Source organism: Platichthys flesus, chromosome 16, assembly GCF_949316205.1.
Source record: "Platichthys flesus chromosome 16, fPlaFle2.1, whole genome shotgun sequence".
In the NCBI taxonomy this organism is placed as follows: Eukaryota; Metazoa; Chordata; class Actinopteri; order Pleuronectiformes; family Pleuronectidae; genus Platichthys; species Platichthys flesus.
This window is the reverse complement of record NC_084960.1, coordinates 1,378,986-1,392,448: the sequence shown is the minus strand read 5'-3', so window position 1 is coordinate 1,392,448 and position 13,463 is coordinate 1,378,986. Positions and strand designations below refer to the sequence as shown.

General features: G+C 46.2%; 2 protein-coding genes across 8 annotated transcripts in view; one reads left to right on the top strand and one right to left on the bottom strand.

Moving 5' to 3' along the window:
• The window catches only part of caskin1 (CASK interacting protein 1), a 58,562-nt gene extending 56,577 nt beyond the window's left edge, over window positions 1-1,985 (bottom strand). For all 7 annotated transcript variants that reach the window (XM_062407526.1, XM_062407529.1, XM_062407531.1 and 4 more), the window contains exon 1: window positions 1,355-1,985. In XM_062407526.1, coding sequence (XP_062263510.1) covers window positions 1,355-1,448 — 94 coding nt within the window. In that variant the 5' untranslated portion in view covers window positions 1,449-1,985. The remainder of the gene's footprint in view (window positions 1-1,354) is intronic.
• A 2,787-nt stretch (window positions 1,986-4,772) lies between these two features.
• On the top strand, window positions 4,773-10,809 carry LOC133971313 (phosphoribosyl pyrophosphate synthase-associated protein 2). Its single transcript, XM_062408609.1, has 11 exons — window positions 4,773-4,911; window positions 6,085-6,245; window positions 7,554-7,606; window positions 7,915-7,981; window positions 8,075-8,247; window positions 8,327-8,442; window positions 8,684-8,739; window positions 8,910-9,058; window positions 9,176-9,246; window positions 9,379-9,525; window positions 9,607-10,809. The coding sequence occupies exons 2-11, from the start codon at window positions 6,163-6,165 to the stop codon at window positions 9,763-9,765; spliced, it is 1,074 nt and encodes a 357-aa protein (XP_062264593.1). The 5' UTR covers window positions 4,773-4,911; window positions 6,085-6,162; the 3' UTR covers window positions 9,766-10,809.
• Window positions 10,810-13,463: the final 2,654 nt, after the last annotated feature.

Below are 13,463 nucleotides of genomic sequence, written 5' to 3'. Positions count from 1 at the left end.
CTTTACTACTTTACTTCACTACTGCAGGGGTCCCTTTAGCACGGGGGCCCCTAGAGGCCCTCAAAGTCCCTTGAGATTGACAGAATAAAGGTCTGGTTCCCATGCTATCAAAGAGAGAATCACTTCTGCTGGGACCGGATCGGACTATGTGCTGGAGCCCGTCTCCCTGGTCCCTGTCTGTGATGTCAGTAGCAGCTCTAGTACAGTGACAGCAGCTGTACTCTCCTCTCCTCTGGTCAAAGGAAGCCTGAGTGTTCTTTGCAGCAGACATTCTCCAGACTGGGTTTAATCCGAGGGCTTTCCTGTGCTCGGCCCCGGCGTTCAGAGTCTGCACCGGTGCCCACCGGCTCCCACAAACTGATCTGAGGCCGAGGCTCTGAGGCCCGGCACAGGGAGCTCTGCCATCAGGGGCACGGCCACGGAGAAGTTCACCTGAATAACAGCACGTGGACATATGCAGAAATCCCCCCCCCCCTTCCCACATCCTGTCAGATGCAATAACCGGCTCCACCAGTAAATGTGTCACAGAAAGACAGATTGACAGTTTAATCTTGAAATCTATTTAAATACAAGACTCCAGCAGAAGGACGCGTTTTCTCAGGAGAACATTTTCTGCTACAAATTTGAAAACGACTGATTCATTCTTCTGCTGTTTTCCAACATATTTCAGGAAGATAAGATGTTCATCCCTTTCTCTCTCAAACACTGTGAGTGATAACCAGAGAGACAGAGAGATGTCCGGGGGCTCGGGTCATATCCGTCCTCCAGCCTCCACAGAGTCCCTCCCTGTGTGTTGATCACCACATCAGCCAGTTAAATGTATATATATATATATATATATATCAGTGCATAAATCAGTGTGAGGCAGCGGCCGGCCTCGACACAGTCATCTCTCTGCAGCTCTGCCCACACGTTAGAGTGGGAGAGGAACACTGGGATGTTGAAGGGCAACATGGCCTGCAGAACTCAAACCATTAGAGGAGCAGCCACACAGCAGAGGAGACTGGAGAGCTTCTACTCCCAAGCAGCCATGCATACCCCTCTCTCTCTCTCTGTGTGTGTGTTTTAACCATCACAAGGCCAGGGGCATCAGCTCTAATTCCACACACACACACACACAGACACACAGACACACACACACTCTCTCACCCCACTCCCTCCCTCTCTCCCTCTCTCTCTGCTGCAGTACACTCAGACACGGGTCTTGAGCCGGGCTGTCAGTCTCCAATCACACCGCTAATCTCCAGTGATACACCTCAATGCATCCTCCCACTCCACACACACACGCACACACGGTAGCATCAGTCAGTGGTGGTATGTGGGAGATGGGGGGGGGGGGGGGGGGGGGTCTTACTTGCTTTCCCGGGCCGGGGCCTCTGCAGCAGCTTCTGCACGGTGAGCAGGTCCTCGGTCTTCACCGCCTGCAGCAGCTCCTGGTCCTTCCCCATCTTCCTCTGCGAGCCGCGCTACTCGCGCAGCATCCTCCCTCCGCCTCCCCCACTGGATCCGAGCCTTCTGGGGGCTCGACCATATGATGGGGGTGAGTGCGGCTGGGAGAGGGAGGGATGCTCTCGGGTATCCCCCGTGCGCGGCGCCGCTGGATGGGGATGGGAGCGGAGGATACTGGGCCCTTGCAGACTCCAGTGGGAGCGCGCTGGCGGGGCGTGCGTGGTGTTCGGTTGCGGGATGGACGGTGTCGGTTCCTCCCGGAGGCTCGTCTCTTCCCGCAGCTGCGCACCGACCGAGCCAGAGACAGATCCAGAGCACGAGCGTCAAACGGAGACTCGCGAGCTCAGTGCGCGCACATCATTGTGCGTGTGAGAGAAAAATCGAGTGCGCGCAGTGTGCGTCTCTCCGGAGGTTGTTCCGCTCTCGTGCGCAGCGTCGTAAACACGATCCAGATGTGCAGCGGCCATCACATCCCCGCGTGCGCTCAGGGTCTGTTTGGTAGGATCCTCCGCGTGAGAGGGGGGGCACGTTCACGCGCCCGCGCGCTCTACAGCTGGCACGGCTCTTACAGATAAATGGCTCGTTCTGCAACTCGGGGGCGGAACGAGAGCGTGGTGCTCCCCCCGCCTCTCTCTCTCTCTCTCTCTCTCCAGCTCTGTCTCTCTCTCTATTCACCCCCCCCCTCTCTCTCTCTCTATTCACCCCCCTCCCCTCTCTCATTCCCGCTCTCTCTCTCAATTTCTCTCTATTCACTCCCCGTCTCTCTCTCTCTCCCTCTCTCCAGCTCTGTCTCGCTCTATTCACCCCCCCTCTCTCTCTCCAGCTCTGTCTCTCTTTCTCTCTATCTCTCTCGCTCTACCCCCCCCCCTCTCTCTCTCTCTATATATATATATATCCCCCCTCTCTCTTCCCAAAGCTTTGTGGGAGATGTACTTTACCAGTAACAGTTAGCAGGAATATTTAATATCCAAATTCTGAGATATCGATAACAAATGTAAAATGTAGCTTTATTTACTCGTCTTGTTGTTTTCCTTCAATCACTTGTTGGACTCGATTGACTGAAGCACCAGGTTGTGAACATCTAAGGGTTAAATGTAATTACACATTTTAAAGATTAGAATTATAACATTTACTTAATTAAAAACGTAATGATTCAAATCCATATCAACAATCTCATAGACAATTATGAACACTGTCCCACTATACAACAAGCTCTTCAGTGATCAGTGAGAAACTCTTTGGCCAGGTGGTGATTTCCTCAGTTTCTCTATGAACCTGTAGATTTCACACATGAGCCTGACGCTGATGCACAGTTTGTTCTGATCATAAATACAATTAGAGACAAACACATATCACTGAGTTTGACAACATCGTCTCTGTCCAACCTCCTCCAGAGTTTTACCACCACTCTCCCCTCCATGGTGTGTGTGTGTGTGTGTGTGTGTGTTTTTGTGTGGGCAGTATCAGTACTTGGAAGCTGCTCTCTGCCTCCTCCACATATCCACCGAGTTATGTAACGACAATAGAAAGTAACCCATATGGTACCGGGAGTATAATAATAAATCTGTGTGTGTTCACGCAGGAGCAGGATCACTGAACTTGGAGCTGTAACAACACTGAAGTTTGATATTGTCACTACACATACATGTTGTTCTACAGCCCCCCCCCCCCACCTGTCTCTGTGTCTCTGCTGTGAGACAGGAACACTGGGTTTGAGACAGGATTCAGTATATATGTCTGAGGGAGGAAACTGTAGATTCATGAGGCACTTAGTCAAACCCATCTGCATCAAAGAGAGGTCTGTTCTCTCTCTCTGTGTGTGTGTGTGTGTGTGTGTGTGAGTTTTAATGCTTGTGTACTGGTGATGGGGGGGAATGGAATTCTTTAACAGCATGGCAGACACACCCTTTCATCACACGCTCAATCAAACAAACAAGACAGGGACTGATGGATGTGGAGCCACCACCAGGACCTTCAGTTTTAGGAGAAGAGGCCTTGTTGAAAATGTTTGATATAGGAAACGGGAGAAGAAGAAGAAGAAGAAGGAGGAGGAGGAGGAGGAGGAGGAGAAGAAGAAGAAGAAGAAGAAGAAGAAGAAGAAGAAGAAGAAGAAGCAGCAGCAGCAGGGGAATGACTTCTCAGATCCATATTTAATGGATGGTGGTTGCTGAACTAATGTTACTTTATCATAACTATCAAAGATTTGTTTGTATCATAAACATATTAAAAAGCAAACTGGTTCCTGGAATGTTCTCATCAACCAGGCTTATTTTAAACTTGAACGTCAACTGCATTGGTCAAGATTTCTAGTGAGGCTGAAGCATGCACTAAAAAACACTGCCCCCCAGTGGAGAGTCACACAGACTACAAGTCCCACGAGTGCTCGTTGTGTTTACCATCGTTGTTGTTTGTTCAAATGAGAAGGTCACAGAGAACATGCAAAGAGACATGTTGTGCCCATTTGAATACATAATAAACTAGATAGATATCTATCTATCTAACTATACATCTATCTATCTATCTATCTATCTATCTATCTATCTATCTATCTATCTATCTATCTATCTGTCTATCTATCTATCTATCTATAAATCTAAATATCTATCTATCCATCCATCCATCTATCTATCTAACTATAAATCTATCTATCTATCTATCTATCTATCTATCTATCTATCTATCTATCTATCTATCTAACTATAAATCTATCTATCTAACTATAAATCGATCTATCTATCTAACTATAAATCTATCTATCTAGCTAGCTATCTTTCTATCTACATGACTCAAACATAAAAAACAACAACACTAATCAAACGAGGCAAACTCACATTGAATATAGTAGTGCTTAAGGAAGGGGGCCATCACCATGAGTTCAGCCTTGTGTGTTCAGAGGTGGGAACTGGTGACTTCCTGTATAACTTCCGCTAGGAGGAGCCCGAGTAGGAAGTGGCCAGGTAAGGAGAGGAGAAGAAGAAGGACGGGATTTTGCACAAATAATGTGAATAACAGTGATTTTTATAGGTCTTCATTCGTTTTTATGTTTTTCCTTTTGTATTATTTTATTCCTTGATCGTATTTCCCTCAGTCCTAATATGTTTCATCACTTTTCAACTGCAATGAACAGCAATAATCAAATATGGATTTGTTCCTAATGATTAATGAGCTCTGTTGTTTTTGAGGAACTTTTCCATGCTGTTGTTGTTTGTCTGCCCATGTCCAATTAAAACAAAATAAAAGTCTGATATTTACGAGCTCGTAACGGACACGTGAACGCGTCTCAGTCCCTCCCTGTTAGCATATACTGGCCTCTGAGTGGCTGACTCGCACGTCCATCACAGCTTGACACGGAAGTGGGAGCAGGTCGCGCGGAGCAGGTTGAGACGAGGCGGAGTTCAGTTCCGTTTAATTCTCTTTAATTGTGTTGGTTACGTCTTGTAACCGAACCCGACATCCAAACTGGTGAGCGTGTGTTCGAATCCCTTTAGTTTGTGTTAAACTCTCGTTGTTGTGTTTTCTAAAAGCCTTGTGTTGTGTCGGGGAGGCGACTCACGCATCCCGGGATTATTTCTGACTGTCGCCTGGTCCGTTAGCTCGTGACAGCTGATACGAGCTAGTTTAAATCAGCACAAGCGTTTTTATATAATATATAATATATACTATTATGTAATAATATGTTAACACACGTTACACTCACTGACACACACACACACGCACTTACACACAGACACACGCACTTAAGTGAAGCACGCAGCTGCTGTTGCGTCGTTAGCTTAGCAACGTGAAGAAGCTAACGACGCTCAACCAGTTTCTTCTGTTTATTAAAACCAAGAGTTTGTTCATTAATCGGTCAAATGGAAGAAAACACACATTTCTAATCCGTGTTTAATAACAATAATAATAACATGAATATTTGACGGTGTAGCTCCGGGGAGTGGGGGGGGGGGAGCGGGTCCCCTGTGGCTGCACATGGCTGCAGACGACATGTGATGTTGTTGTTACTGCTTCTATCACGTTTGGTTTTTATTATTGTTTAAAAATCAACATTAAAAAACACACTTTACCTTTTGCACAATACGTTTGGTTTAGTTTCATTTTTCTCCATTTAAGTTTAGTATTTTGATATAATAATTGTTATTATAATAATACTTTGGTGAGAATTTGATTACGGCTAAGCCCTGAGGAAGCCCCAGAAGTGAAATACAATTCCTTTGAAAGACAAAAGGGCCAAGTGTATGGGGCGGTGTGGCCTAGGGGGTAGCGTGGGCGTTCTCAAACATGAAGGTTGCCGGTTCAATCCCCACTCTTCCCCATCTGCATGCCGAAGTGTCCTTGGCAAGATACTGAACCCCTGAATGGCCCCTCATAAATGTTGAGTGTACTTAAAATGGACAAAAGCTTCAGCTAAATGACATGTAATGTAATAAATGACACCAGTAAAGCCATCACACATCACAGCCTTCTCAGCAGCTGCCACAGCTCTGAGACTGGTTCCTTTGTTCTTGGTTGTATCCGTGGCTTCTTGCTCGTTTTCTAAGAGGAGCCGTGATGTTTCCTGTTTCCTCGGCTGCTGGAGAAATGAAAGTTGACTGTAGCCTTTAAGAGGAAGTAACCGATCCTCCCTCTCCGCTGCAGGAAGGTCTCAGTGCAGCGTGGGTTCCCAGGGACCCACTGCCCGAGTGTGGGGAGAGCAGTGGCCGAGGCCCAGGGGACATGAACCACAGGAAGGGCGGCCTGGTCATCTTCACCGGCAACTCGCACCCCGCCAGCCGCGAAATGAGCAAGAGGATCGCAGAGTGAGTACAAGAGGCGTAGCTCACATTTCAAACACGCAGCGCTGACACAGCAGGTCTGCACAGTGATGCCGGGGGAACACAACCATGTGGGAACGAGGCTGCTGCCGTCTGTTTTTAATAAATATGATAAGAAGAAGAAGAAGAAGCTGTTGCAGGATAAAAAGAAAACAAAAGCTTTTAACTCACACTTCCTGAAAGAGAAGTCTGGTGGTGCCGTGTTTCCATCGGAGCTTTTGGTTCTGCAGAGTTTAGAGCCGACTGTGAAACAGAATTCTGCTTGTGCAGGGCAGACAGAATATTTCTATTTATTCATTTAAGTTATTATTAATGTGAGGAAACATAAAGTGACCTTAAGACCACCTACTTCATGGACCTGGTGAATTTAGACACATTTTTCTAAGTCAGATAATAGTCCAACTATGTCATAAATTTAAAAGTTTGTCTGTAAATATATTGAACTGAGAACATGTTTGTTGTGGTCCTTGTAGTTGAAGGGTTAATTCTCCTCGGGCTTCTCTAAACATCTTCACATCCAGAGTGAACTCAGAGGATGAGTGAGCAAAGTGAAGGACGCTGGTGCTTCACAAGAGTGTTTATGGGAAACGTGGCTATTTTTCATGGACCCACTCAAAACAATGGAGCCGTGCGGCCGGCTCATCGACCACATTCACCCTGCGACTGGACGTGTCCCCTCCACAAGAGGAATGAGACAAAGAGACGTTAGGAATTCATGATGCTCAAATTGTAAAGTTAAACAAAACGAGGAACTGAAAGAATCATAGAAATACACTGAGACTCCTGCGCTGCTCACACGTGCAAGGTCTTTTAAATCTGTAGCATCCTGAAAATAACGTGAATCATGAGCTGCTACTTCCATTCCTCACGTTATGTGTAAACACAACATTCATGAAGTGCACAGCCGAGTGGAGGAGGACGCACAATGCACTCGGTCCTGGACTCCACAAGGACAGAGAGGCTGTGCGTGTTTGTAAAACAAATATTCAGCCGCGCTTATCACACACTGAATTCCAGGCTCTGTCTGCACGGGTGTGAGAAAATGGAAAGAGCAAAACACAGCATGTTAATATAACTTTCAATAAAGGAAGGGAAGAATAAACAAATACAACAAATCTGTGTATACACGACACAGTGTACATTTATTTAGAGTTAAAACGATATATCTGTTAGCATTCCTTCTCTCTGTAGTAACAGCAACAGGCTCAAACGTTAAACTTGCAGCGTCAACATTTATTTCTGTTTTTAAAGTTCTCTCTCTTCTTCCCCTCCATCTCTCTCTCTCTCTCTCAGGCGGTTAGGGGTGGAGCTTGGGAAGGTGCAGGTGTACCAGGAAGCCAACAGAGGTGAGACCATGTCCCACAAGAATCAAGTTCTTATTCATGACTTCATGATATACTTATATGAATCCTTTATGGAATCTCACTGAGATCGAGTTTTCAAAGACTTATAGATTTTTAAAATCACTATTACTCCAATATTTAAGAACAAAAATAATTTATACTTAGTTTATACAAGCAACTATGTGCACGTGGAGCAGATTTACTTGCTTGCGATAAATAAATAGAAACTAAAGTCCATAGGTTGGACCCTGTGATGAATCTCTGTTTACTCGTGGAAATGTTTTATCTGTCGTCTCCGTCTGCTTCCACAGAAACACGGGTTCAGATCCAGGAGTCGGTGCGAGGCAAAGACGTGTTTGTGATCCAGACAGTGTCCAAGTAAGACGTTTCCCAGTTTCCCCAGTTCTCCTCTGAATCGTCTCCTGTCACATGTTCTGTTGACACCGTCTCTCCCTGCCTCTGCCGGACCAGGGACGTGAACACCACCATCATGGAGCTGCTGATCATGGTGTACGCCTGCAGGACGTCCTGTGCCAGAAGCATCACGGGAGTCCTCCCCTACTTCCCCTACAGCAAGCAGTGTAAGATGAGGAAGAGGGGCTCCATCGTCTCCAAGCTCATGGCCTCTATGATGTGTAAAGCTGGTGAGTGTGAGTGTGAGAGTGTGTGTGTCCATCGCATGTGGAAATGTGTTGTCTGTAAACGTGAGTTCTGTTGGTGTAGGTCTCACCCACCTGATCACCATGGACCTGCATCAGAAAGAGATCCAGGGCTTCTTTGAAATCCCAGTGGACAATCTGAGAGCGTCGCCCTTCCTGCTGCAGTACATTCAGGAGGAGGTAGAGACACACAACTTCCTGCACAACACAACCACCACGATACAACTGTTTTCTTACCTTTTAATTGTGTTGGGAGAAACGCAACCTTCACCGGTAGAACACGACTTTAAAAGTCACTGTACATTTGCCTCTCGTTAACTTACTGCTGTGTGATATTAAGGTTTTCAAAGAGGACCTAGCCAACGTGTCTGTGCACATATCTGAACCTTCATGTGTGTGTCTGTTTCCCACGAACCTCCAGATCCCCGACTACAGAAATGCTGTGATTGTGGCCAAATCCCCGTCTTCCGCCAAAAGGTCGGTTCTCTGCACACGTTGATCTGATGAACTCATCCTCAATCGTTTCAACTGTTGTTCCCTCTCCCACCAGACTGAGATGATTGTCCCTGATGCACGGTTTCCTCTTCTCAAAGGAGCTCAGTACGTTTGTATTGACACTCATTGTGTTTCCATCTCTCTGTGAGCAGGGCTCAGTCGTTTGCAGAGCGACTGCGTCTGGGTCTGGCCGTGATCCACGGTGAAGCTCAGGATGCAGAATCCGACCAGGTGGACGGGCGACACTCTCCACCCACCGTCAAGTCCACCGGAGCCATTCACCCCAGCATGGACATACCATGTAATGCACACGCACACACACACACACACACAAGCCCAAAGTAAACAGACTCCAACAGGTTGCTCAGTCCACACAGGTCAGTACTAAACCAGATGTTTGTGTTCTTTTTGTCTCCAGTGTTGATCCCTAAAGAGAAACCTCCCATCACAGTGGTCGGGGATGTAGGAGGACGCATCGCCATCATCGTGGTGAGAGCTCATCCGCCTTCAGTCTGTGGAAACACCCCCCCCCCGATGAACAACCATCACTGAGTAGCACTGTACTTCACTTATAGCCTCACGTGTTGATTGGTGTTTGAGACGGCTCTGTTGTTCCTGCAGGATGACATCATCGATGACGTGGGCAGCTTCGTGGCGGCGGCCGACACGCTGAAGGAACGAGGAGCGTACAAGATCTACGTGATGGCCACGCACGGCATCCTCTCCTCCGACGCCCCCAGGTTCATCGAGGAGTCTGTAATCGACGAGGCGAGTTTCACCTTCACCAGAGCCCAGGCTCGTCTTCACGTCTTCTCGTCTTCTCGTCTCATGATGTCCTTTCTTCTCCAGGTGGTGGTGACCAACACGATTCCCCACGAGCTCCAGAAGCTCCAGTGTCCCAAAATCAAAACTGTGGACATCAGCATAATCCTGTCAGAGGCCATCCGCCGCATCCACAACGGAGAGTCCATGTCCTACCTGTTCCGAAACATAGGAGTGGACGACTGAACAACGCACACACACAGACACACACAAACACACACACACACTCCCATTTGCCTTTATGACGTCTCCAGACACACAGATGAATGATAAACACATCCACACATGAGCTCCAGTGCCCTGATTGTATCATAGAGTACAAACACAAAGTCCTCTGAGTGCAGCTCGACACAGGAGACGACTGAAGACACATGTGAAGGTTGAGTCTGAGCTCAGCTGCTGATTGGTTCCTCGGTTCTGGTGGAACTCACACTGGACTCCTGCCTGTCTGCGTGACGACTGCTGCCAATCACATTTCAGTTTTTTACTCTGGTCTTTCTGAGTAGGTCTACTACCTCTGTTTAGTCACGTCTCCCCCCCCCCCCCCCTGCTGATATTTGTTGGCATTGAATGTCTCATAGAAGCCAGTGAAGGAGATTGTGCTGAGTGCCAGCGCCTCCTACAGGACGGTGGACACACGGGTCATGATCACGCCCAACGTTACTAATTAATAGCAGCTAATTAACTTGTGTATCCGAGTGCACGTTTAAACCCGAACCTCAGTTTGTGTCCTTTTTTTAAGTTGTGTGTGAATGTGCTACTAACACAATTAGTTAGCTGAACGTGTGAGTGGTTACCAAAGCGCTTAAATGCTAATCTAGTGTCAAATCTCCCAATTGCTAAAGTTGAACTGGAATTAATTTGGGAACTATTTTCTCATTCTAGTGAATTGACTGTTACAACAGTGCACCTGTGAAATATATATATATATATATGAGTCATCCATATAACAATGTGTGCCATCCCTTTCAACCTCACATATCTGTATTTATATTTAGTTTCTTCAAACCTTCAGTCGCAGCTTCACTCTCCAGCTGCTCTTGAAATCGGTTCAAACATGTTACACTTGAAGAAAAATCTCAATCTGCAGAAGAGAATCGAACCCCTTTCCCCTGAGGAGCAGAGACCTGACACAAGCAGGTCCGTGTCACTGCTCCAGATGTGTTCCAAAAAATGTTTTGTATTTATTTTTAGCACTTAATCTGAATAAATATGATCTATGAAAGAAAAGATCTGTGTGTTGTGGAGTTTGTTTTTAATTTGAAATGTCTCACACGTGGTTGTTTGTGATGAAGATTATGTAAAAACTACTGGACAGATTCCTATAGTGGGTCGAGAACATTTTCCTATTCACACCAATGAGGTGAACCACAAATGGACTCTTGCATCAAGTTTCCTCTTGTTCATGTTTATTTTATTAATGCTGACAGACAGACGGGTATCGGTTCAGACAAACATGGCGGCGACAACCAAAGAAGAAGACCAGGAGGAGAATCTGTTTCCAGCTCGCTGCTCATTCAGGTTTCAAATGAGATGGACTTTGTGTATTTGATCTAATAAAATGATGCAAATGCTAAAATTCTAACAAACAAAATTCATTAAAAAAACATTCCAAGTTTCCTTTAGTGATTTTCTGCATTTTGAAACGTTCTCCCAGTTTTCCAGGTTATTAAATGTAGCTGTGTAACACGTCACATGACTCTTTACTTGGTGCTTGTCACAGGCGTCTGCTCTACTGGCTCTGAAGTGTTTAGACTGGTCACCAGTGGTCACAGGTCAGAACCAGCATCCTCCCCAGTTCGTCTTCCACTCTGAGCTTCAACCAGGAGAAAAGAACCAATCACCTCGATGCACTTCTGACCAGGAGGCTCATCAACACCAGCTAATGAGGAGCTGACAGTGGAACCCGGGGGACAGGCTGCTCACGACAATCATTATCCTTAACCCTTAAGCAAGGCACTAAACCCTCTCACTTCGAAAAGACAGCTCCCAGAATGCAAAGCAAGGGAAGGAGTGGAATTTAATAAATAATTCAAACATGAGGGGGGGGGGGGACGTGTCACAAGCATCGACCCGTCTTCAGTCTGTAGCAGTGAACTGCTGCAGTGCTACAATCTGTCAGTCGTCTGTCTGTGATCACCGGGAAGCTCCTTGAACACGCCACACCCTCATTGTGTGTTTCATGCAGCTATGAGCGATGGATCACAACTGTGACGGTCAGCGACAGCTACACACAAACACACACACACACACGTCTGAAGGCTTTGAAAAAGGCAAAAGCAGCAAGTTAACTAACTAAGGTCACCACAAGGAGGCAGAGGGGTCACCGAGGTCAGATCGTAAAGCCAGAGAAACAGCAACTATACAGCTCACAGGTTTAAAAGAGATAAAACTGCAACAGAAGTAAAACAAATACTTATGGCTGATTTTCATTCCTTTAAAAAACGTCCTCTCGCTCTGGACGCCCCTCGTTCCCATCCGAGGAACCTGGAGGAAACACGGACATGCAGAGAAAGACGTGAACCTCCTTGACGCCTGGATTCACGTCAGTTCAGAGAATCGCTTCAGACTCTGCAGCTCGAGGTCTCGAGGCTCGAGGCTGGAGGCCGGACGGATCGGTCAATGCAGCTTTGAAAAATTTGTACAATTTCAAGCTTTCAAATTACACAATTTAAATTTATTTCAATAACATGATCTGCTGTCAGCATATTCTGGAGTTATTTTGTGTTTGCAGGATATTCAGATGTTAGGTTTCCACCGGGACAGAGTGTAGAGGAAGTGAACTGCTCTGATCTTTGAGGTTGACGCTGAAGCAGGAAATGAAGACGATCAGCAGGTTTCAAGTTCACCGTGTTCTCCTTCAGCATGAAGACATGAAACAAACAATACTGACAGACGTCCACTGGAGTGTTCATGAACACAAAAGATCTGGAGTCATTCACATCTGTGCCCCGTCAACACTTGTGATATTTCAGTTTGGACCGAGTCACAAGCTCGACAAATAACACACACTGTGAAACATCAGGTTTCTGTGAAGAGCACGAAGCTGGAGAAGTTCTAGAAGTCGACTCGCCGTCACAGGATGTGAGCTCAGAATCACAACGACACGACACAGCAGCAAAACACACAACTGGCCCCTTTCGGGACTGTGTGTAAGTTACACACACTGTCGGACTAGGCACCATTTAACATCTACACACAACTGGTCCCTTCAGAACTGTGTGTAAGTTACACACACTGTCGGACTAGGCACCATTTACCATCTACACACAACTGGCCCCTTTCGGGACTGTGTGTAAGTTACACACACTGTCGGACTAGGCACCATTTAACATCTACACACAACTGGCCCCTTCAGAGCTGTGTGTAAGTTACACACACTGTCGGACTAGGCACCATTTACCATCTACACACAACTGGCCTCTTCAGAACTTTGTGTAAGTTACACACACTGACGGACTAGGCACCATTTACCATCGACACACAACTGGGAACCTCATCAACCACTGGATAAAATATTTAAACTACTGTCACCACAGGAGCACAACTGGACCCCTACTGGTCCATCTTCCATTCTGTTGTGGGGAAACTGGTTCTGTGGATCAAAGGACGACACGTGAGGAACGATGTGGAATCTACTACACTTCTTCAATTTATCATTGAGTGGTTGCACAAAATAAATTTGATCTAGATCTTAAAATATATGTGAAGTTTAGTGTAGATATTTCTTTAAGTTGATTGTACTCATTGTTTTTCAATAATTTAAAATATATGTCGGGTTCAATCATCACATTTAACTCAGTGAAACATGTGACATCTACAAAGGGTCAGAATCTACTGTAATCTCTACTCTCTATGTCATTTATGTACAAATACTGATTGTT

Excerpts from the sequence above, each read along its gene's own strand:
- LOC133971313 (XM_062408609.1), top strand. The coding sequence starts at position 6,163 with ATGAACCACAGGAAGGGCGGCCTGGTCATCTTCACCGGCAACTCGCAC. Across the intron at positions 7,982-8,074 it reads GTGATCCAGACAGTGTCCAA|GGACGTGAACACCACCATCA; the intron begins GTAAGACGTTTC and ends CTGCCGGACCAG. Across the intron at positions 8,248-8,326 it reads CTCTATGATGTGTAAAGCTG|GTCTCACCCACCTGATCACC; the intron begins GTGAGTGTGAGT and ends CTGTTGGTGTAG.